The sequence below is a fragment of the Oncorhynchus nerka genome, linkage group LG20 (assembly GCF_034236695.1).
Source record: "Oncorhynchus nerka isolate Pitt River linkage group LG20, Oner_Uvic_2.0, whole genome shotgun sequence".
Taxonomy (NCBI): domain Eukaryota; kingdom Metazoa; phylum Chordata; class Actinopteri; order Salmoniformes; family Salmonidae; genus Oncorhynchus; species Oncorhynchus nerka.
In genome coordinates this window covers 5,975,137-5,999,440 of record NC_088415.1, presented here as the reverse complement: position 1 = coordinate 5,999,440, position 24,304 = coordinate 5,975,137, and the positions used below count along the sequence as shown (strand labels likewise).

The following is a 24,304-nucleotide window of genomic DNA, read 5'->3' as shown; positions in this document are numbered from 1 at the left end:
CACAGTAACTACCATACACACAGTAACTAACATACACACAGTAACTAACATACACACAGTAACTAACATACACACAGTAACTACCCTACACACAGTAACTACCCTACACACAGTAAGTTAGTTACTTAGTTACTGTGTGTAGGGTAGTTACTGTGTGTAGGGTAGTTTACATTTACATTTAAGTCATTTAGCAGACGCTCTTATCTACACACAGTAACTAACCTACACACAGTAACTAACCTACACACAGTAACTAAGTAACTAACCTACACACAGTAACTAAGTAACTAACCCACACACAGTAACTAAGTAACTAACCCACACACAGTAACTAAGTAACTAACCTACACACAGTAACTAACATACACACAGTAACTAAGTAACTAACTTTTGGCGCGTATGATTCAGAAAATACACCGGTTCCAACTCACACAACATGACTAAAAAATATCTAATAAGTTACCGGTAAACTTGATCCAAACATTTCAAACAACTTTAGGTATTTTTAAACGTAAATAATCGATCAAATTTAAGACGGAATAAACTGTGTTCAATACCGGAGGAAAACAAAGTGGAGCTTTCAGGTCACGCGCCTCAACCACAACAGTACACTAGACTAGACCCTCGTTCTGAACAGGGCTGCTTCTTCATTTCTCAAAAGGAAAAACATCAACCAATTTCTAAAGACTGATGACATCCAGTGGAAGCGATAGGAACTGCAAGCAACTGCCTTGGAATTCTAGATTCCCATTGAAAACCCATTGAAAAGAGAGTGACCTCAAAAAAAAGAAAATCCTGGATGTTTTGTCCTTGGGGTTTCGCCTGCCAAATAAGTTATGTTATACTCACAGACATCATTCTCACACTTTCAGAAGCTTCAGAGCTTTTTCTATCCAAATATGCATAGCCTAGCTTCTGGGCCTGAGTAGCAGGCAGTTTACTTTGGGCACACTTTTCATCCGGATGTGAAAATAGTGCCCCCTAGCCTTTAAGTTTTAACAGGTAACATCAATAAAGGATCCTGGATTCACCTGGTCAGTCTGTCATGGAAAGAGCAGGTGTCCTGATTGTTGTTGTCAGATCAACATTCTCCTCCCCCTTGCTGTAATGATAGTCAGACTCCTCCCCCTTGCTGTAATGATAGTCAGACTCCTCCTCTGAGCCACTCTGCCTGGCTGCAATCGTGGTTGTTTACTCAACTCTGTATCTAACCCAACCCAGTCATGACATTCTCTCCTGCTGGTCCCTCCCCCCACCCCTATAATCTCACAGCAACAGCTCATTCGTCTGAAATGTGGGAGAGGTTTTAGGAAGGGCTGGTTAGATTCAGGGTTGATTTGTTTTCCAATGTTTTTCTCTCTTATTTCTCTCTCAGCACTTCCCCGCTCTCCCTCTCTCTCCCCTCCTCCCCCCTTCTCTTCCCCTGCTCTGGCTTCTGCCTCCCTCCTTCCCCCTCCTCCCATGTTCTCTCCTCCCTCACTCTCCCCTCCTCCTCCTTCTCTTCCCCTGCTCCTGCCAGTAACTGCCTTAACCGTTTGGCTTGGTGTCAAAGCAGGGGCCTTTTGTGACTCTTGTCACAAATCTGCCAGGAAAAACACTAACCATCTGTTTAGCCTGCAGAAAGAGCAGAGAGGAAGAAGAGAGAGAGAGAGAGGGAAAGAGCAGAGGGAGAAGAATAGAGCTGGGGAGAGGAGAGGGAGAAAAATGGAGAGAGCAGGGAAAAGTAGAGAGAGGGGGAGAGCTGAGAGGGGATCAGTGTGTAAATACTGGTTTTTAGCCCTCACCCCGTAGCCTGCACTGCCCTGTGTAGCACAGTGTACATAGGAACACCAGCCCCCCGGCCCTGTCCTTCCCCGTGTAGAATCAGTAATTATGAAATTCTAAATGTGCACAAAAATGTACTAGCTGATGTTAGTGTCTGCTTGCTGGCTGTATGAAATGAAAGGCAGGGATGCCAACAACGCCAGTTCACACACTAGTGCAGTGAAGTTCTCGCTAATTCCCAAATGAGTTTTCATTCTGTTCTGCTGTGATTGGTGCGCCGAGTTCTACAGCTGACTCCTCTCTGTGATGTCATCACGTTGGCCAAATGTTCCAGAGTAGCGAGACACAGAGCCAGTTGTCAGAAATCAGCATGTATCTTGACTGACAACAGTCCCACAACTTTGGTTCCGTACAACTTCAACAACAAGCTGGCAAACTAGCTAGCGTATGACCGTTCAAACTAGCTAGCGTATGACCGTTCAAACTAGCTAGCGCATGACCGTTCAAACTAGCTAGCGCATGACCGTTCAAACTAGCTAGCGTATGACCGTTCAAACTAGCTAGCGTATGGCCGTTCAAACTAGCTAGCGTATGGCCGTTCAAACTAGCTAGCGTATGACCGTTCAAACTAGCTAGCGCATGACCGTTCAAACTAGCTAGCGCATGACCGTTCAAACTAGCTAGCGCATGACCGTTCAAACTAGCTAGCGCATGACCGTTCAAACTAGCTAGCGCATGACCGTTCAAACTAGCTAGCGCATGACCGTTCAAACTAGCTAGCGTATGGCCGTTCAAACTAGCTTGCTCTACCGTAGTGTGCTGTGCATCATAGACACCGATTGCGAAGTAATTTTCAGAATTAGGAACTAGGGTTAGACGAATGAGCAAAATCTAGACTATTAGAGATGAGTTCCACATCCCACAAGACAGATCGGTTGAGGGAGGAGTCACGTAGGGATGACATAAGACAATGGCCCTGGTCTATTAATTATATTTCAGTGTGCTGCTGCATTGTGGGGGCCGTTGCCTAAGCATCCAAAGAGTCGTTTGTTTGTTTCAGCAAGGAGCAACAAAGTTTCATCACATTGAGTCCATGTTACGGGCGAAACATGGACGAATGCCGCTGAATTTTTGTATTTTTTATCTCCCCAAATTTCGATCTTGTCTCATCTCTGCAACTCCCTAACTGGCTCGAGAGACGAAGGTCAAATCATGCGTCCTCCGAAACCTGACCCGCCAAATCCCGTTTCTTAGCACCCGCCCACTTCATCCGGAAGCCACTCGCACCAATGTGTCGGTTGTGAAACAGCCCGGGATCGGGACCCGGGTCTGTAGTGACGCCTCTGTCACTGATGCAGTGCCTTAGTGACTGATTTTTATTTTCACAACGGTTTTCATCCCTAACCGTCGAAATTCAATTGCCGTGCCAACCCTATTCACTCGTACCCTAGCCTAGGACACACAGAGCGTAACACACACGATATAACCTGTTTTTTGCTTTGGCATTATTTGGGTATTGTGTGTAGATTGATGAGGGGGAAAAACTATAACTAAAAAACTATAACTAACTAAACTATAACTAACTAAACTATAACTAACTAAAAAAATATCAAAATGTGGAGAAAGTCAAAGGGTCTGAATTCTTTCCGAATGTACCGTGTGTGTGTATATAACACACACACACACACACACACACACAGTGCATTCGGAAAGAATTCAGACCCCTTGATTATTTTACACATTTTGTTACGTTACATCAAGGATGATATTCAACCACAAAGACCAGGGAGGTTTTCCAATGCTTCACGAAGAAGGGCACATATTGGTAGATGGGTAAAACATTTTAAAAAACAGACTTTGAATATCCCTTTAAGCATGGTGAAGTTATTCATTACACTTTGGATGGTAAATCAATATACCCAGTCACTACAAAGATGTAGGCGTCCTTCCTAACTCAGTTGCCGGAGAGGAAGGAAACCGCTCAGGGATTTCACCATGATGCGCAATGTTGACTTTAAAACAGTTAGTTTTTCCTCCTATCACAGCCATTAAACAATGAAAAACTGTCAATTAGCATAGTATTGTGGAGCAAGTGAAAAGAAAGAAGCATGCACAGAATGGAGAGTTTTTCAGGATGAGAAATAACCAGAATGGAGTTAAGCACAGGCAACATCCTAGACGAAAATCTGGTTGTCTGCTTTCCCAACAGACACTGGGAGATGAATTGACCTATCAGCAGGACAATAACCTAAAACACAATCGACACTGGAGTTGTTCCTGAGGGCCCGAGATACAGTTTTAACTTTAATCTACTTGACAATCTATGACCTGAAAATGGTTGTCTAGCAATGATAGCTTGAAGAATTCTAAAAGAATGAATGGCAAATGTTGCAGAAACTAGGTGTGGAGAGCTCTCCGAGAAATTACCCAGAAAGACTCACAGCTGTAATCGCTGCCAAAGGTGATTAATGTATTGACTCAGGGCTTTGAATTCTAATCTACCCAAAATATATTACGTGTTTTATTTTTCATGATTTTTAAAATATATATTTTTTTTAATTTTTCAAAAGTTTCTTCCACTTTGACATCCCTCCCTACCTGCCTCACAAGTAGTTGAAGTGATATAACCGTAACATTTGTTAACCTTAGCATTTGAAGTGACCGTATCAGTGAGACTGAGAGGGAGGGAAGCAGAGAGAGTGAGGTCATAGCAGTGAGACTGAGAGGGAGGGAAGCAGAGAGAGTGAGGTCATAGCAGTGAGACTGAGGGAGGGGAGCAGAGAGAGTGAGGTCATAGCAGTGAGACTGAGAGGGAGGGAAGCAGAGAGAGTGAGGTCATAGCAGTGAGACTGAGAGGGAGGGAAGCAGAGAGAGTGAGGTCATAGCAGTGAGACTGAGAGGGAGGGAAGCAGAGAGAGTGAGGTCATAGCAGTGAGACTGAGAGGGAGGGAAGCAGAGAGAGTGAGGTCATAGCAGTGAGACTGAGAGGGAGGGTAGCAGAGAGAGTGAGGTCATAGCAGTGAGACTGAGAGGGAGGGGAGCAGAGAGAGTGAGGTCATAGCAGTGAGACTGAGGGAAGCAGAGAGAGTGAGAGGGAGGGAAGCAGAGAGAGTGAGGTCATAGCAGTGAGACTGAGGGAAGCAGAGAGTGAGAGGGAGGGAAGCAGAGAGAGTGAGGTCATAGCAGTGAGACTGAGGGAAGCAGAGAGAGTGAGAGGGAGGGAAGCAGAGAGAGTGAGGTCATAGCAGTGAGACTGAGGGAAGCAGAGAGAGTGAGAGGGAGGGAAGCAGAGAGAGTGAGGTCATAGCAGTGAGACTGAGGGAAGCAGAGAGAGTGAGAGGGAGGGAAGCAGAGAGAGTGAGGTCATAGCAGTGAGACTGAGGGGGAAGCAGAGAGAGTGAGAGGGAGGGAAGCAGAGAGAGTGAGGTCATAGCAGTGAGACTGAGGGAAGCAGAGAGAGAGTGAGAGGGAGGGAAGCAGAGAGAGTGAGGTCATAGCAGTGAGACTGAGGGAAGCAGAGAGAGTGAGAGGGAGGGAAGCAGAGAGAGTGAGGTCATAGCAGTGAGACTGAGGGAAGCAGAGAGAGTGAGAGGGAGGGAAGCAGAGAGAGTGAGGTCATAGCAGTGAGACTGAGAGGGAGGGAAGCAGAGAGAGTGAGAGTGGGAGGGAAGCAGAGAGAGTGAGGTCATAGCAGTGAGACTGAGGGAAGCAGAGAGAGTGAGAGGGAGGGAAGCAGAGAGAGTGAGGTCATAGCAGTGAGACTGAGGGAAGCAGAGAGAGTGAGAGGGAGGGAAGCAGAGAGAGTGAGGTCATAGCAGTGAGACTGAGGGAAGCAGAGAGAGTGAGAGGGAGGGAAGCAGAGAGAGTGAGGTCATAGCAGTGAGACTGAGGGAAGCAGAGAGAGTGAGAGGGAGGGAAGCAGAGAGAGTGAGGTCATAGCAGTGAGACTGAGGGAAGCAGAGAGAGTGAGAGGGAGGGAAGCAGAGAGAGTGAGGTCATAGCAGTGAGACTGAGGGAAGCAGAGAGAGTGAGAGGGAGGGAAGCAGAGAGAGTGAGGTCATAGCAGTGAGACTGAGGGAAGCAGAGAGAGTGAGGTCATAGCAGTGAGACTGAGGGAGGGAAGCAGAGAGAGTGAGAGGGAGGGAAGCAGAGAGAGTGAGTTCATAGCAGTGAGACTGAGGGAGGGAAGCAGAGAGAGTGAGAGGGAGGGAAGCAGAGAGAGTGAGGTCATAGCAGTGAGACTGAGGGAAGCAGAGAGAGTGAGAGGGAGGGAAGCAGAGAGAGTGAGGTCATAGCAGTGAGACTGAGGGAAGCAGAGAGAGTGAGAGGGAGGGAAGCAGAGAGAGTGAGGTCATAGCAGTGAGACTGAGGGAAGCAGAGAGAGTGAGAGGGAGGGAAGCAGAGAGAGTGAGGTCATAGCAGTGAGACTGAGGGAAGCAGAGAGAGTGAGAGGGAGGGAAGCAGAGAGAGTGAGGTCATAGCAGTGAGACTGAGGGAAGCAGAGAGAGTGAGAGGGAGGGAAGCAGAGAGAGTGAGGTCATAGCAGTGAGACTGAGGGAAGCAGAGAGAGTGAGGTCATAGCAGTGAGACTGAGGGAAGCAGAGAGAGTGAGGTCATAGCAGTGAGACTGAGGGAAGCAGAGAGAGTGAGAGGGAGGGAAGCAGAGAGAGTGAGAGGGAGGGAAGCAGAGAGAGTGAGGTCATAGCAGACGTGGTGATATAAGGTAAGCCCTTTCCTTGTTGGCCGATAATCCACCAGAACACTCATCTCCTGCAGAAGGAAGCCGCCAGCATGCTAGAAGGCCTTATATAATACCAAGCTTATGTTGTCACGATCGTGTTCTGAGAGCTTTCAGCTAGTCTCATGTAAGCTAGCTCTCTGGACAAAAAAAAATATTTCATATTTTAGTACATCATTGTAAAAAAAAATATAGTTCACTGGCTTCTACAGATCTGTTTTAGTGTGGAAATATATATATTTTTTGGTGTGAAATATATTTGACATTTTACGCAGTATAAACCAGTCAAACAAAACAAACATCATATTCCCAAGCGTATGCCGTGATGACAGTTAGTGACATTTACGTCTGGTAAAAGAACAAGAGATCATGGGATATATGGCTTCAGAGAAACTTTGACAGACAGGCAGGTTGGTGGAGCTATTTAAACCCTCTGTCAAATCTGTCTGTTTCATACTAATTCACCACATGAGGCCCCTCACAACCACAGGACTGAACAGAGACACACTCCTCCCCTCATCTAGCCGTGCTTCACTGTGTGAACTGTTTCTCCTCTGTTTATTGTTGGACTCTGGTGTGATGCAGATGGACTCCATTTACTACTCATGCAAGCTAGTAGTAGCAAGGCAGAGTAAAACTATTTATTTTATTTTAACAATTGATTGAACTAGGCAAGTCGGTTAAGAACAAATTCTTATTTACAATGACGGACGACGCTGGGACAATTGTGCGCCGCCCTATGGGACTCCCAAATCACGTCCGGTTGTGATACAGTCTGGATTCGAACCAGGGTGTCTGTAGTGAAGCCTCTAGCACTGAGATGCGTTGCCTTTAGACCACTGCGCCAAAGATGAAGAGAAAGACAGGAAACAAAGGTTTTATTAACTTATTATTTCCCTGTGGTTCCAGAACATTCTAATCAACAACCAATCCCTTTTGAAGCATTTCCTGTTTTCCACTCATCTACTCCTGTTAGTTTCCTTTTCAAATCTCTGCAATTTAGTTTGTGGACTTTTATTCCTGGATAATATAATGATGTGTGACTTACTGTAAGTGATTTAGGGCCACGGCAACCTTTTTTCTGTGTGTTGGTTTGTGGTTGTCGTGGGTTGGGTTGTCGAGCTGCTGGGGGGGGGGGGGGGGCTGCTGGGGGGGGAGAGAACGGTCATTAATCACAGAGCAGACAACACACTCAGGCTGCTCTAGTACTCGCCGCTTGACACATCTGATCTACACAGTTCAATTAGATTTCACATCAGGACGTCTCGCCAGATTACTTTACCTGCACGCTCACCCCCAGCCAGATCCCTGTCCTCACCAGCTGGCCCGGCTAGAGAGAGAGAGACAGAGAGAGAGAGACAGAGAGAGAGAGACAGAGAGAGAGACAGAGAGAGAGAGACAGCGACAGAGAGAGAGAGAGAGAGACTGTTTGCTGAAAAGGTAGCAACACTGACGGAGAGGACCAAATCAATCAATAGGCTTTAACACTGTGGAGGGCTGTTCAGACTCTATACACCGTGGAGGGCTGTTCAGACCCTTAACACCGTGGAGGGCTGTTCAGACCCTTAACACCGTGGAGGGCTGTTCAGACTCTATACACCGTGGAGGGCTGTTCAGACTCTATAACACTGTGGAGGGCTGTTCAGACTCTATACACCGTGGAGGGCTGTTCAGACTATAACACCGTGGAGGGCTGTTCAGACTCTATAACACTGTGGAGGGCTGTTCAGACTCTATACCATGGAGGGCTGTTCAGACTCTATAACACTGTGGAGGGCTGTTCAGACTCTATACACCGTGGAGGGCTGTTCAGGCTCTATACACCGTGGAGGGCTGTTCAGACTCTATAACACTGTGGAGGGCTGTTCAGACTCTATACACCGTGGAGGGCTGTTCAGGCTCTATACACCGTGGAGGGCTGTTCAGACTCTATACACCATGGAGGGCTGTTCAGACTCTATACCGTGGAGGGCTGTTCAGACTCTATAACACTGTGGAGGGCTGTTCAGACTCTATACCGTGGAGGGCTGTTCAGACTACACCGTGGAGGGCTGTTCAGACTCTATAACACTGTGGAGGGCTGTTCAGACTCTATACCGTGGAGGGCTGTTCAGACTCTATACCGTGGAGGGCTGTTCAGACTCTACACCGTGGAGGGCTGTTCAGACTCTATACCATGGAGGGCTGTTCAGACTCTATACACCGTGGAGGGCTGTTCAGACTCTATACACCGTGGAGGGCTGTTCAGACTCTATACCATGGAGGGCTGTTCAGACTCTATACCGTGGAGGGCTGTTCAGACTCTATACCGTGGAGGGCTGTTCAGACCCTACACACCGTGGAGGGCTGTTCAGACCCTTAACACCGTGGAGGGCTGTTCAGACTCTATACCATGGAGGGCTGTTCAGACTCTATACACCGTGGAGGGCTGTTCAGACTCTACACCATGGAGGGCTGTTCAGACTCTATACACCATGGAGGGCTGTTCAGACTCTTAACACTGTGGAGGGCTGTTCAGACCCTTAACACTGTGGAGGGCTGTTCAGACCCTTAACACTGTGGAGGGCTGTTCAGACCCTTAACACTGTGGAGGGCTGTTCAGACCCTTAACACTGTGGAGGGCTGTTCAGACTCTATACCATGGAGGGCTGTTCAGACCCTTAACACTGTGGAGGGCTGTTCAGACCCTTAACACTGTGGAGGGCTGTTCAGACTCTATAACACTGTGGAGGGCTGTTCAGACTCTATACCGTGGAGGGCTGTTCAGACTCTATAACACCGTGGAGGGCTGTTCAGACTCTATAACACTGTGGAGGGCTGTTCAGACTCTATACCATGGAGGGCTGTTCAGACTATAACACTGTGGAGGGCTGTTCAGACCCTATACCATGGAGGGCTGTTCAGACTCTATACCATGGAGGGCTGTTCAGACTCTACACCGTGGAGGGCTGTTCAGACTCTATACCATGGAGGGCTGTTCAGACTCTATAACACTGTGGAGGGCTGTTCAGACTCTATACCGTGGAGGGCTGTTCAGACTACACCGTGGGGGGCTGTTCAGACTCTATAACACTGTGGAGGGCTGTTCAGACTCTATACCGTGGAGGGCTGTTCAGACTCTATACCGTGGAGGGCTGTTCAGACTCTACACCGTGGAGGGCTGTTCAGACTCTATACCATGGAGGGCTGTTCAGACCCTACACACCGTGGAGGGCTGTTCAGACCCTTAACACCGTGGAGGGCTGTTCAGACTCTATACCATGGAGGGCTGTTCAGACTCTATACACCGTGGAGGGCTGTTCAGACTCTACACCATGGAGGGCTGTTCAGACTCTATACACCATGGAGGGCTGTTCAGACTCTTAACACTGTGGAGGGCTGTTCAGACCCTTAACACTGTGGAGGGCTGTTCAGACCCTTAACACTGTGGAGGGCTGTTCAGACCCTTAACACTGTGGAGGGCTGTTCAGACCCTTAACACTGTGGAGGGCTGTTCAGACTCTATACCATGGAGGGCTGTTCAGACCCTTAACACTGTGGAGGGCTGTTCAGACCCTTAACACTGTGGAGGGCTGTTCAGACTCTATAACACTGTGGAGGGCTGTTCAGACTCTATACCGTGGAGGGCTGTTCAGACTCTATAACACTGTGGAGGGCTGTTCAGACTCTATAACACTGTGGAGGGCTGTTCAGACTCTATACCATGGAGGCTGTTCAGACTATAACACACTGTGGAGGGCTGTTCAGACTCTATAACACCGTGGAGGGCTGTTCAGACTCTATAACACCATGGAGGGCTGTTCAGACTCTATAACACTGTGGAGGGCTGTTCAGACTCTATACCGTGGACCTGTTCAGACTACACCGTGGGGGCTGTTCAGACTATAACACTGTGGAGGGCTGTTCAGACTCTATACCGTGGAGGGCTGTTCAGACTCTATACCGTGGAGGGCTGTTCAGACTCTACACCGTGGATAGACACCATGGAGGGCTGTTCAGACTCTATACCGTGGAGGGCTGTTCAGAGAGGGCTGTTCAGACTCTATACCATGGAGGGCTGTTCAGACTCTATACACCGTGGAGGGCTGTTCAGACTCTACACCATGGAGGGCTGTTCAGACTCTTAACACCGTGGAGGGCTGTTCAGACCCTTAACACTGTGGAGGGCTGTTCAGACCCTTAACACTGTGGAGGGCTGTTCAGACCCTTAACACTGTGGAGGGCTGTTCAGACTCTATACCATGGAGGGCTGTTCAGACCCTTAACACTGTGGAGGGCTGTTCAGACTCTATAACACTGTGGAGGGCTGTTCAGACTCTATACCGTGGAGGGCTGTTCAGACTCTATAACACTGTGGAGGGCTGTTCAGACTCTATAACACTGTGGAGGGCTGTTCAGACTATAACACTGTGGAGGGCTGTTCAGACTCTATAACACCGTGGAGGGCTGTTCAGACTCTATAACACCGTGGAGGGCTGTTCAGACTCTATAACACTGTGGAGGGCTGTTCAGACTCTATACCATGGAGGGCTGTTCAGACTATAACACTGTGGAGGGCTGTTCAGACTCTATAACACTGTGGAGGGCTGTTCAGACCCTATACCATGGAGGGCTGTTCAGACTCTATACCATGGAGGGCTGTTCAGACTCTATACCATGGAGGGCTGTTCAGACTCTACACCGTGGAGGGCTGTTCAGACTCTATACCATGGAGGGCTGTTCAGACTCTATACCGTGGAGGGCTGTTCAGACTCTATACACCATGGAGGGCTGTTCAGACCCTTAACACTGTGGAGGGCTGTTCAGACTCTATACCATGGAGGGCTGTTCAGACTCTTAACACCGTGGAGGGCTGTTCAGACCCTTAACACTGTGGAGGGCTGTTCAGACCCTTAACACTGTGGAGGGCTGTTCAGACCCTTAACACTGTGGAGGGCTGTTCAGACTCTATACAATGGAGGGCTGTTCAGACTCTATACCATGGAGGGCTGTTCAGACCCTTAACACTGTGGAGGGCTGTTCAGACCCTTAACACTGTGGAGGGCTGTTCAGACTCTATAACACTGTGGAGGGCTGTTCAGACTCTACACCGTGAATGGTCTCTTCAGACTCTACACCGTGAATGGTCTCTAACCAGAGCACTAGTTAATGTGGCCAGACAGCCTCCCTCAACAAACACTAGTTAATGTGGCCAGACAGCCTCCCTCAACAAAGAGCAGTAGTTAATGTGGCCAGACAGCCTCCCTCAACAAAGAGCAGTAGTTAATGTGGCCAGACAGCCTCCCTCAACAAAGAGCACTAGTTAATGTGGCCAGACAGCCTCCCTCAACAAAGAGCAGTAGTTAATTTGGCCAGACAGCCTCCCTCAGTAAAGAGCACTAGTTAATGTGGCCAGACAGCCTCCCTCAGTAAAGAGCACTAGTTAATGTGGCCAGACAGCCTCCCTCAGTAAAGAGCACTAGTTAATGTGGCCAGACAGCCTCCCTCAGTAAAGAGCACTAGTTAATGTGGCCAGACAGCCTCCCTCAGTAAAGAGCACTAGTTAATGTGGCAAGACAGCCTCCCTCAGTAAAGAGCATGGCCTCAGTGGCCTGGAGTCATGGTCTCAGTGGCCTGGAGTCATGGCCTCAGTGGCCTGGAGTCACGGTCTCAGTGGCCTGGAGTCATGGTCTCAGTGGCCTGGAGTCATGGTCTCAGTGGCCTGGAGTCATGGTCTCAGTGGCCTGGAGTCATGGTCTCAGGGGTTCTGCTCTCAGTGGTCCTGCTGTCAGTGGTCCTGCTGTCAGTGGTCCTGCTGTCAGTAGTCCTGCTGTCAGTAGTCCTGCTGTCAGTGGTCCTGCTGTCAGTGGTTCTGCTGTCAGTGGTTCTGCTGTCAGTGGTCCTGCTGTCAGTAGTCCTGCTGTCAGTGGTCCTGCTGTCAGTGGTTCTGCTGTCAGTGGTTCTGCTGTCAGTGGTCCTGCTGTCAGTAGTCCTGCTGTCAGGGGTTCTGCTGTCAGGGGTTCTGCTGTCAGTGGTTCTGCTGTCAGGGGTCCTGCTCTCAGGGGTCGTGCTCTCATCCTCCCTCTCCCATGTCTACCTTGCAGGGTGAGTTGATAACCTTCTACTACTACTGGAAGAAGACTCCTGAGGCGGCGTCGTCCAGGGCCCACCGTAGACACCGTCGCCAGCCTGTGTTCCGACGCATCAAGACACGCACTGCCTCAACCCCCGTCAACATCCCGTCTAGACCCCCCTCCTCAGAGTTCTGTAAGTAGTACACCAACTCTCCACCCCCCGTCTAGACCCCCCTCCTCAGAGTTCTGTAAGTAGGACACCAACTCTCCACCCCGTCTAGACCCCCTCCTCAGAGTTCTGTAAGTAGGTCACTAACCCTCCACCCCCCGTCTAGACCCCCTCCTCAGAGTTCTGTAAGTAGTACACCAACTCTCCACCCCTGTCAACATCCCGTCTAGACCCCCTCCTCAGAGTTCTGTGAGTAGGACACTAACCCTCCACCCCCTGTCTAGACCCCCTCCTCAGAGTTCTGTGAGTAGGACACCAACTCTCCACCCCCCGTCTAGACCCCCTCCTCAGAGTTCTGTAAGTAGGACACTAAACCCTCGCCCCGTCAACATCCCGTCTAGACCCCCTCCTCAGAGTTCTGTAAGTAGTACATTAACTCTCCACCCCCGTCTAGACCCCCTCCTCAGAGTTCTGTAAGTAGGACACCAACTCTCCACCCCCCGTCTAGACCCCCTCCTCAGAGTTCTGTGAGTAGTACACCAACTCTCCACCCCCCCGTCTAGACCCCCTCCCCAGAGTTCTGTAATGTAAGTGGAACAAGAAATACACTTTATTGTGGAATATATATATATTTTCCAAGTGTTCCAGTTTTGTACTACTGTGTTGGAGGGATCAAACTTTTAATTAATACATTGTTATTTAAATTGTTAATGTGACAGCATTGTATTTTTAAAGTTGGACGAGTAATTCTTTCCTAACGGTACTTGTTGCAGGAAACTCATGTTTTTATTTAGAAGGTGAGTTCTGTTCTCCTCCAGTGGACCTGAGTTCAGCCAATGAGATGTTTAGCTCAGTCCTGTTGGCTGCTTGGTAACAACGTGTTCTGTTCTCCTCCAGTGGACCTGAGTTCAGCCAATGAAGATGACCTGGACAGTGAAGACAGTGAGCAGGAGCTGAAGGGTTACGCCTGCAGACACTGTTTCACCACCAGTAAGTACCATCATCTCTGTGTTACACACACACACACCATCACCGCAACCTGGCGTGACAGTCCTCATGGTATGTGATCAGTTTAAATCCCACCTCAAAACTGAGACGGGCCGTGGGCTGTATGAGTCCTCTGTCTAGCTGTGTGTATGAGTCCTCTGTCTCCCTCTCTGCTGTGTGTATGAGTCCTCTGTCTCCCTGTCTAGCTGTGTGTATGAGTCCTCTGTCACCCTGTCTAGCAGTGTGTATGAGTCCTCTGTCTCCCTGTCTAGCTGTGTGTATGAGTCCTCTGTCACCCTGTCTAGCAGTGTGTATGAGTCCTCTGTCACCCTGTCTAGCAGTGTGTATGAGTCCTCTGTCTCCCTCTCTGCTGTGTGTATGAGTCCTCTGTCTCCCTCTCTGCTGTGTGTATGAGTCCTCTGTCTCCCTGTCTAATATGTATGAGTCCTCTGTCTCCCTCTCTGCTGTGTGTATGAGTCCTCTGTCTCCCTGTCTAGCTGTGTGTATGAGTCCTCTGTCTCCCTCTCTGCTGTGTGTATGAGTCCTCTGTCTCCCTGTCTAGCTGTGTGTATGAGTCCTCTGTCTAGCTGTGTGTATGAGTCCTCTGTCTCCCTCTCTGCTGTGTGTATGAGTCCTCTGTCTCCCTGTCTAATATGTATGAGTCCTCTGTCTCCCTGTCTAGCTGTGTGTATGAGTCCTCTGTCTCCTTGTCTAGCTGTGTATGAGTCCTCTGTCTCCCTCTCTGCTGTGTGTATGAGTCCTCTGTCTCCCTCTCTGCTGTGTGTATGAGTCCTCTGTCTCCCTGTCTAGCTGTGTGTATGAGTCCTCTGTCTCCCTGTCTAGCTGTGTGTATGAGTCCTCTGTCTCCCTGTCTAGCAGTGTGTATGAGTCCTCTGTCTCCCTGTCTAATATGTATGAGTCCTCTGTCTCCCTCTCTGCTGTGTGTATGAGTCCTCTGTCTCCCTGTCTAGCTGTGTGTATGAGTCCTCTGTCTAGCTGTGTGTATGAGTCCTCTGTCTCCCTCTCTGCTGTGTGTATGAGTCCTCTGTCTCCCTGTCTAATATGTATGAGTCCGCTGTCTCCCTCTCTGCTGTGTATATGAGTCCTCTGTCTCCCTGTCTAGCTGTGTGTATGAGTCCTCTGTCTCCCTCTCTGCTGTGTGTATGAGTCCTCTGTCTCCCTGTCTAATATGTATGAGTCCTCTGTCTCCCTCTCTGCTGTGTGTATGACTCCTCTGTCTCCCTGTCTAGCTGTGTGTATGAGTCCTCTGTCTAGCTGTGTGTATGAGTCCTCTGTCTCCCTGTCTAGCTGTGTGTGAGTCCTCTGTCTCCCTCTCTGCTGTGTGTATGAGTCCTCTGTCTCCCTGTCTAGCTGTGTGTATGAGTCCTCTGTCTCCCTGTGTGTAGTGATGTATGAGTCCTCTGTCTCCCTGTGTGTAGTGATGTATGAGTCCTCTGTCTCCCTGTGTGTAGTGATGTATGAGTCCTCTGTCTCCCTGTGTGTAGTGATGTATGAGTCCTCTGTCTCCCTGTGTGTAGTGATGTATGAGTCCTCTGTCTCCCTGTGTGTAGTGATGTATGAGTCCTCTGCCTCCGTGTGTGTAGTGATGTATGAGTCCTCTGTCTCCCTGTGTGTAGTGATGTATGAGTCCTCTGCCTCCGTGTGTAGTGATGTATGAGTCCTCTGCCTCCGTGTGTAGTGATGTATGAGTCCTCTGTCTCCCTGTGTGTAGTGATGTATGAGTACTCTGCCTCCCTGTGTGTAGTGATGTTTGAGTCCTCTGTCTCCCTGTGTGTAGTGATGTATGAGTCCTCTGTCTCCCTGTGTGTAGTGATGTATGAGTCCTCTGCCTCTGTGTGTAGTGATGTATGAGTCCTCTGCCTCCGTGTGTAGTGATGTATGAGTCCTCTGTCTCCCTGTGTGTAGTGATGTATGAGTCCTCTGCCTCCGTGTGTAGTGATGTATGAGTCCTGCCTCCGTGTGTAGTGATGTATGAGTCCTCTGTCTCCCTGTGTGTAGTGATGTATGAGTCCTCTGTCTCCCTGTGTGTAGTGATGTATGAGTCCTCTGCCTCCGTGTGTAGTGATGTATGAGTCCTCTGCCTCCGTGTGTAGTGATGTATGAGTCCTCTGTCTCTCTGAGTTTAGTGATGTATGAGTCCTCTGCCTCCGTGTGTAGTGATGTATGAGTCCTCTGCCTCCGTGTGTAGTGATGTATGAGTCCTCTGCCTCCGTGTGTGTAGTGATGTATGAGTCCTCTGCCTCTGTGTGTAGTGATGTATGAGTTCTCTGTCTCCCTGTGTGTAGTGATGTTTGAGTCCTCTGCCTCCCTGTGTGTAGTGATGTTTGAGTCCTCTGCCTCCCTGTGTGTAGTGATGTATGAGTCCTCTGTCTCCCTGTGTGTAGTGATGTATGAGTCCTCTGCCTCCGTGTGTAGTGATGTATGAGTCCTCTGCCTCCCCGTGTGTAGTGATGTATGAGTCCTCTGCCTCCGTGTGTAGTGATGTATGAGTCCTCTGCCTCCGTGTGTAGTGATGTATGAGTCCTCTGCCTCCGTGTGTGTAGTGATGTATGAGTCCTCTGCCTCCGTGTGTAGTGATGTATGAGTCCTCTGCCTCCGTGTGTAGTGATGTATGAGTTCTCTGTCTCCCTGTGTGTAGTGATGTTTGAGTCCTCTGCCTCCCCGTGTGTATTGATGTATGAGTCCTCTGTCTCCCTGTGTGTAGTGATGTATGAGTCCTCTGCCTCCCCGTGTGTAGTGATGTATGAGTCCTCTGCCTCCGTGTGTAGTGATGTATGAGTCCTCTGTCTCCGTGTGTAGTGATGTATGAGTCCTCTGTCTCCGTGTGTAGTGATGTATGAGTCCTCTGCCGTCTCTCTCAGCCTCTAAGGACTGGCACCACGGGGGCAGAGAGAACATCTTGTTGTGTACGGACTGTCGTATCCACTTTAAGAAGTACGGCGAGCTGCCCCCCATCGAGAAGCCAGTCGAGCCGCCTCCGTTTATGTTCAAACCCGTCAAAGAGGATGAGGATGGACTCAGCGGCAAGCATAGCATGAAGACCCGACGCAACAGAGGATCGGTACGACTCCCTCCCTCTCTATTGCTTTCTCTCTGTCGTTCTTCTGTCTCTCTTCTTTCTCTTTCCCTCTGTCTGTGCTCTTTCTTCTCTCTCTTTCCCTCTGTCTGTGCTCTCTCTTCTCTCGCTTTCTCTTTCCCTCTTTCTGTGCTCTTTCTTCTCTCTCTTTCTCTTTCCCTATTTCTGTGCTCTTTCTTCTCTCTCTTTCTCTTTCCCTCTCTCTGTGCTCTTTCTTCTCTCTCTTTCTCTTTACCTATTTCTGTGCTCTTTCTTCTCTCTCTTTCTCTTTCCCTATTTCTGTGCTCTTTCTTCTCTCTCTTTCTCTTTCCCTCTCTCTGTGCTCTTTCTTCTCTCTGTGCTCTTTCTTCTCTCGCTTTCTCTTTCCCTCTTTCTGTGCTCTTTCTTCTCTCTCTTTCTCTTTCCCTCTCTCTGTGCTCTCTTCTCTCTCTTTCTCTTTCCCTCTTTCTGTGCTCTTTCTTCTCTCTCTTTCTCATTTTTCTTTCTCTATAATCATGTTTCCATCCACAGGTTTTATGTGAGTAAAGTCATACTGTATACAATCACCACAGCTGTGATGGAAACAGGAAGTCTCGGTACAATTTTATAAATGCAGACAGATCATTTGTTAGTTCGACATGATGGGATATTTTTGCGTCGGTAAAATAAATTATGTGAGAAATGTCTTTATGCGCCAATATTGATATAATAACCATCATATCGAAGTCAACTTGGAGTCACGCGATGTCACCAATGACGCGTGGTCTTCTCACTACGACTCGTCTTGAAAGTATACAGTAGAGGTCGACCGATTATGATATTTCAACGCCGATATAGATTATTGGAGAAACAAAAATAAACAATGCCTATTTTTATATATGTATATATAATAATAATGACGATTACAACAATACTGAATTAACAATGAACACTTTTATTTTAACTTCATATAATGCATAAATAAAATCTCAAATAAATAATGAAACATGTTTAATTTGGTTTAAATAAAGCAAAAACAAAGTGTTGGGAGAAGAAAGTAAAAGTGCAATATGTGCCATGTAAGAAAGCTAACGTTTAAGTTCCTTTCTCAGAACATATGAAAGCTGGTGGTTCCTTTTATAACATGAGTCTTCAATATTCCCAGGTAAGAAGTTTTAGGTTGTAGTTATTATAGGAATTATAGGACTATTTCCCTCTATACCATTTGTATTTCATATACCTTTGACTATTGGATGTTCTTAAAGGCACTTTAGTATTGCCAGCTTAATCTCAGGAGTTGATAGGCTAGAAGTCATAAACAGAGCTGTGCTTCAAGCATTGCTAAGACCTACTGGCAAACGCAGGAAAGTGCTGTTTGAATGAATGCTTACGAGCCTGCTGCCGCCTACCACCGCTCAGTCACACTGCTCTATCAAATATCAAATCATAAACTTAATTATAATAAACACACAGACATACGAGCCTTAGGTCATTAATTATGGTCAAATCCGGAAACTATAATTTCGAAAACAAAACGTTTATTCTTTCAGTGAAAAACGGAACCGTTCCGTATTTTAGCAAATGGGTGGCATCCATAAGTCTAAATATTCCTGTTACATTCAAATCAAATCCAATTGTATTTGTCACATACACATGGTTAGCAGATGTTAATGCGAGTGTAGCGAAATGCTTGTGCTTCTAGTTCCGACAATGCAGTGATAACCAACAAGTAATCTAGCTAACAATTCCAAAACTACTGTCTTATACACAGTGTAAGGGGATAAAGAATATGTACATAAGGATATATGAATGAGTGATGGTACAGAGCAGCATAGGCAAGATACAGTAGATGGTATCGAGTACAGTATATACATATGAGATGAGTATGTAAACAAAGTGGCATAGTTAAAGTGGCTAGTGATACATGTATTACATAAGGATGCAGTCGATGATATAGAGTACAGTATATACGTATGCATATGAGATGAATAATGTAGGGTAAGTAACATTATATAAGGTAGCATTGTTTAAAGTGGCTAGTGATATATTTACATCTTTTCCCATCAATTCCCATTATTAAAGTGGCTGGAGTTGGGTCAGTGTCAATGACAGTGTGTTGGCAGCAGCCACTCAATGTTAGTGGTGGCTGTTGCACAACCTTCAATGTTATGTCATAATTACGTACAATTCTGGCAAATGAATTACTGTCTTTGTTAGGAAGAAATGGTCTTCACACAGTTCGCAACGAGCCAGGCGGCCCAAACTGCTGCATATACCCTGACTCTGATTGCACTGAATGCAAGAGAAGTGACACAATTTCCCTAGTTAAAATAAATTAATGTTAGCAGGCAATTAACTAAATATGCAGGTTTTAAAAAATATATATATACTTGTGTATTGATTTTAAAGAAAGGCACTGATGTTTATGGTTAGGTACACGTTGGTGTAACGACAGTGCTTTGTTCTCAAATGCGCTTGTTAAATCACCCGTTTGTTGAAGTAGGCTGTGATTCGATGATAAATTAACAGGCACCGCATCGATTATATACAACGCAGGACAAGCTAGTTAAACTAGTAATATCATCAACCGTGTGTAGTTAACTAGTGGTTTATGTTAAGATGGATTGTTTTTTTATAAGATACGTTTAATGCTAGCTAGCACCTTACCGTGGCTCCTCGCTGCACTCTCATAACAGGTAGTCAGCCTGCCACGCAGTCTCCTCGCGGAGAGCGATGTTATCGGCCATAATCGGCGTCCAAAAAATGCCGAATACCGATTGTTATGGAAACTTGAAATCGTCCCTGATTAATCAGTCGATCTAGTATACAGTTTAATAGTCTACAGATTAAGTCAATGAATGACCTTAACAGGGGGGGTGAGAAAGTGCAGTGATGTTCGATCGATGATTGACTGACTGACCCCCCCCAAAAAAATATTTTCACTCTCTCTCTTATCCATAATAATGTCATCGTGTAGACTAGCCTACTCGTACTGTATCTGAGAGCTGATTGGCTAGAGCGCAGGCGCCAAGACCAACGTAGACACATTTGCTATTTTAAACTCAACCATTTTTTGTGACAAAACTATCGGTAGAGTTGAAAATAATAAAATAAAAACACATTGAACTTCTAGATTTTGTATTTATTTATTCTGTAAATTAATAAATGAGAGAGAAAAGGTACATTGTTAATTTGGTGGAAACAAACCTTTGCTTCTCTCTTGTCTTCAGATGTCGACGCTCCGTAGTGGCCGTAAGAAGCAGACAGCCAGCCCTGATGGACGAGTGTCTCCAACCAATGAGGACCTCCGGTCTAGTGGCCGTACCTCCCCCTCTGCAGCCTCCACAGACAGCACTGACAGCAAGACAGACCCCATGAAGAAACCCAGCAAGGTAGAGTACACACACACACACACACACACACACACACACAGAATCTGGGTTTACAGACATACACACAGAATCTGGGTTTACACACACACACACAGAATCTGGGTTTACAGACACACACACAGAATCTGGGTTTACACACACACACACACACAGAATCTGGGTTTACACACACACACACACACACACAGAATCTGGGTTTACACACACACACAGAATCTGGGTTTACAGACACACACACACACAGAATCTGGGTTTACAGACACACACACACACAGAATCTGGGTTTACAGACACACACACAGAATCTGGGTTTAGACACACACACAGAATCTGGGTTTACAGACACACACAGAATCTGGGTTTACAGACACACACAGAATCTGGGTTTACAGACACACACACAGAATCTGGGTTTACAGACACACACACAGAATCTGGGTTTACACACACACACAGAATCTGGGTTTACACACACACACACACACAGAATCTGGGTTTACACACACACACACACACACACACTCTGGGTTTACACATACACACACACACACACAGAACACACACACAGAATCTGGGTTTACAGACACACACAGAATCTGGGTTTACACACACACAGAATCTGGGTTTACAGAATCTGGGTTTACGCACACACACACACAGAATCTGGGTTTTACACACACACACAGAATCTGGGTTTACACACACACACACAGAATCTGGGTTTACACACACACACACACTCTGGGTTTACACACACACACACACAGAATCTGGGTTTACACACACACACACACAGAATCTGGGTTTACAGACACACACACAGAATCTGGGTTTACACACACACACAGAATCTGGGTTTACACACACACACAGAATCTGGGTTTACACACACACACACACACAGAATCTGGGTTTACACACACACACACAGAATCTGGGTTTAAAGACACACACACAGAATCTGGGTTTACAGACACACACACACACAGAATCTGGGTTTACAGACACACACACACAGAATCTGGGTTTACATACACACACACAGAATCTGGGTTTACATACACACACACAGACACACACACACAGAATCTGGGTTTACACACACACACACAGACATCTGGGTTTAGACACACACACACACAGAATCACACACAGAATCTGGGTTTACATACACACACACAGAATCTGGGTTTACAGACACACACACAGAATCTGGGTTTACATACACACACACACACAGAATCTGGGTTTACACACACACACACAGAATCTGGGTTTACAGACACACACACACAGAATCTGGGTTTACACACACACACACACAGAATCTGGGTTTACACACACACACACACTCTGGGTTTACACATACACACACACACAGAATCTGGGTTTACAGACACACACACAGAATCTGGGTTTACAGACACACACACAGAATCTGGGTTTACAGACACACACACAGAATCTGGGTTTACAGACACACACACACAGAATCTGGGTTTACACACACACACACACACAACTCTGGGTTTACAGACACACACACAGAATCTGGGTTTAAAGACACACACACAGAATCTGGGTTTAAAGACACACACACAGAATCTGGGTTTACAGACACACACACACACAGAATCTGGGTTTACATACACACACACAGAATCTGGGTTTACATACACACACACAGAATCTGGGTTTACAGACACACACACAGAATCTGGGTTTACAGACACACACACACACAGAATCTGGGTTTACACAGGATCACTCACAGGGCAGGATCACTCACGGGACAGGATCACTCACGGGACAGGATCACTCACAGGGCAGGATCACTCACAGGGCAGGATCACTCACGGGGCAGGATCACTCACGGGGCAGGATCACTCACGGGGCAGGATCACTCACGGGGCAGGATCACTCACGGGCAGGATCACTCACGGGGCAGGATCACTCACGGGCAGGATCACTCACGGGGCAGGATCACTCACGGGGCAGGATCACTCACGGGGCAGGATCACTCACGGGCAGGATCACTCACAGGGCAGGATCACTCACAGGGCAGGATCATGAGTGTTTAGGTCCTTAGCCATTCCCTCTCATTAGACTCTGTAGCAGGTGAATCTGTATGAAAGTCTGATTGGAAACGACAGTAATAGTATGATATTATTGATTGATTGATTGATTGTCTTCAGAAGATCAAGGAGGAGTCTCCTATGAAGTGTGCCAAACGCCAACGAGAGAAAGGAGGAGCCTCAGACACCGAGGACACGGACAACAGGACAATCGCAAAAAAGTCCAAGACCCAGGTGACTTAGCTACTACATGTTCTACCAGAGAGTTTCTGTTGGGTAGCTAGCTAGATGTGTTGTGGGTTGAGGACTAGTGTCTGGGGGGGGGGGGGGGCTGTATCCACAAAGTAGTCCTGATCTAGGATCAGTTTTTCTTTAAAATCATAATGAATAAGACGTGGAGGTGAACTGATCCTAGGTCTGTTATTATAGTGCTAATACCAAGCCTTATTCTTCTCTTTGTGTATATTCAAATTTATTTCCTCCGTTGTTAATGAGATGTGTAAACCACAACCATTCACGTCCTCAACTTCTGTCTTTCCGTTCCCTGTTCCACAGGAGCTGGGTCGGTCCGACTCGCCGTCAGAGGGCGAGGGCGAGAGCTCAGACGGGCACAGCGTCAACGAGGAGTGTAGCAGTGACGCTAAAGACATCGACCAGGATAACCGCAGCTCCTCGCCCTCCATCCCCAGCCCCCGAGACGGGGAGAGTGACTCGGACTCCTCCGCCCAGCAACAGCTGCTCCTACTGCAGAGGAGGGAGAGAGAGAGAGATAGGGAGGGACAGTCGCAGCACCCTCCGGTTATCCAGTCCTGTCAGCCAGGGACCTCCGGTGGTCGCTCCACCACCCCGCCATTACCTCCCACGTCCTCCACAGCCCCCACACTGGTCCCCCAGGTGTCCTCTCCCACCGCAACCCCCATTTTCCTTCCACTGCCGCTACCGCCTCCCATGCCCCAACAGGCCGGCCCCCTCTCTCTCAACCAATCAGGGGTGTCCATCCACCCCCAGAGGCGGCCCTCTCCTTCACCTCATTCTCCGCTGCAGGGGATGTCTCAGGCTCCACCCCCAGGACCTCAGGCTCCACCCCCAGGACCCCAGTCGCTACCTAGCGCGCTCCACGGCCCACAGCCCCACCCATTATCCATTCCCCACCCACTTCAGGTTGGCCCCTCCCACCTGCCCCACCCCCACTCCCTCCCCCCAGTCTCAGGTCCCGCCCTCCCCACTGCCTCTCGGCCAATTGCAGCAACCGCCCCACAGGGTCCACACGCCTCCCAGCCAATCGTTGTCCCAGGGTGGATCGTCCAATCAACTGCCCCGTGAGCAGCTCCTACCCCATGCCCCCTCCATGTCCATGCCCCACATCAGCCCCCTCCCACCACCCCCATCCCCCACATGCCCAACCGCGACCCCCAGTCTCACAAACACGGCCCTCCACATCTATCGGCGCCCCCTTCCCCCAGATGCCCTCCAACCTGCCCCCTCCGCCCGCCCTCAAACCCCTCTCCTCCCTGTCCGCCCACCACCCTCCCCCAGCCCACCCTCCTCCCCTCCAGCTCATGCCTCAGGGCCCTGGCCAGCAGCTCCAGCCCCCACCAGCCCAGCCCCCTGTCCTCACCCAGTCCCAGAATCTCCCCTTTCAGAGAGAGAGGCAACCAGCACCCCCTCCTCTACTCTCTCCGGACCATCGCAATCCTCCCACCCCAACACACCCCAACAGCCCCCGTTCCCTCCTCACCCCTTCAACCCTGTCCTGCCCCCTCCTCTGCTGGCTGCCCTCCCTCGTCCTCGTCTCTACCACCAGGCCTCCAGCCCCCCTCCTCCTTCTCCATGCCCATCACCGCCCCCGTCGGCTCCGCCTGCCCAGGTCCTGCCGTCCCGCCTGTACACATCAAGGAGGAACCTCTTGACGAATCAGAGGAGCCCGAGAGTCCTCCGCCCCCTCCTCGGAGCCCCTCCCCCGAGCCCACCATCGTCAACACGCCCAGCCATGCCAGCCAATCAGCCCGGTATGCCCTGACACACACACACTGTCAAAACACACACACACACTGTCAACACACACACACTG

The 24,304-nt window shown here is 48.4% G+C and overlaps 1 protein-coding gene across 1 annotated transcript in view; it reads left to right on the top strand.

The window, feature by feature from the left end:
• Positions 1-24,304, top strand: part of LOC115120478 (arginine-glutamic acid dipeptide repeats protein-like) — a 324,644-nt gene that overhangs the window by 288,699 nt on the left and 11,641 nt on the right. The window contains 11 exon segments of the mRNA XM_065005146.1: positions 12,586-12,748; positions 13,622-13,714; positions 16,594-16,793; positions 19,997-20,158; positions 22,354-22,467; positions 22,789-23,432; positions 23,434-23,597; positions 23,600-23,679; positions 23,682-23,903; positions 23,906-23,981; positions 23,984-24,242. Of these exon segments, the coding sequence (XP_064861218.1) occupies positions 12,586-12,748; positions 13,622-13,714; positions 16,594-16,793; positions 19,997-20,158; positions 22,354-22,467; positions 22,789-23,432; positions 23,434-23,597; positions 23,600-23,679; positions 23,682-23,903; positions 23,906-23,981; positions 23,984-24,242 (2,177 nt within the window).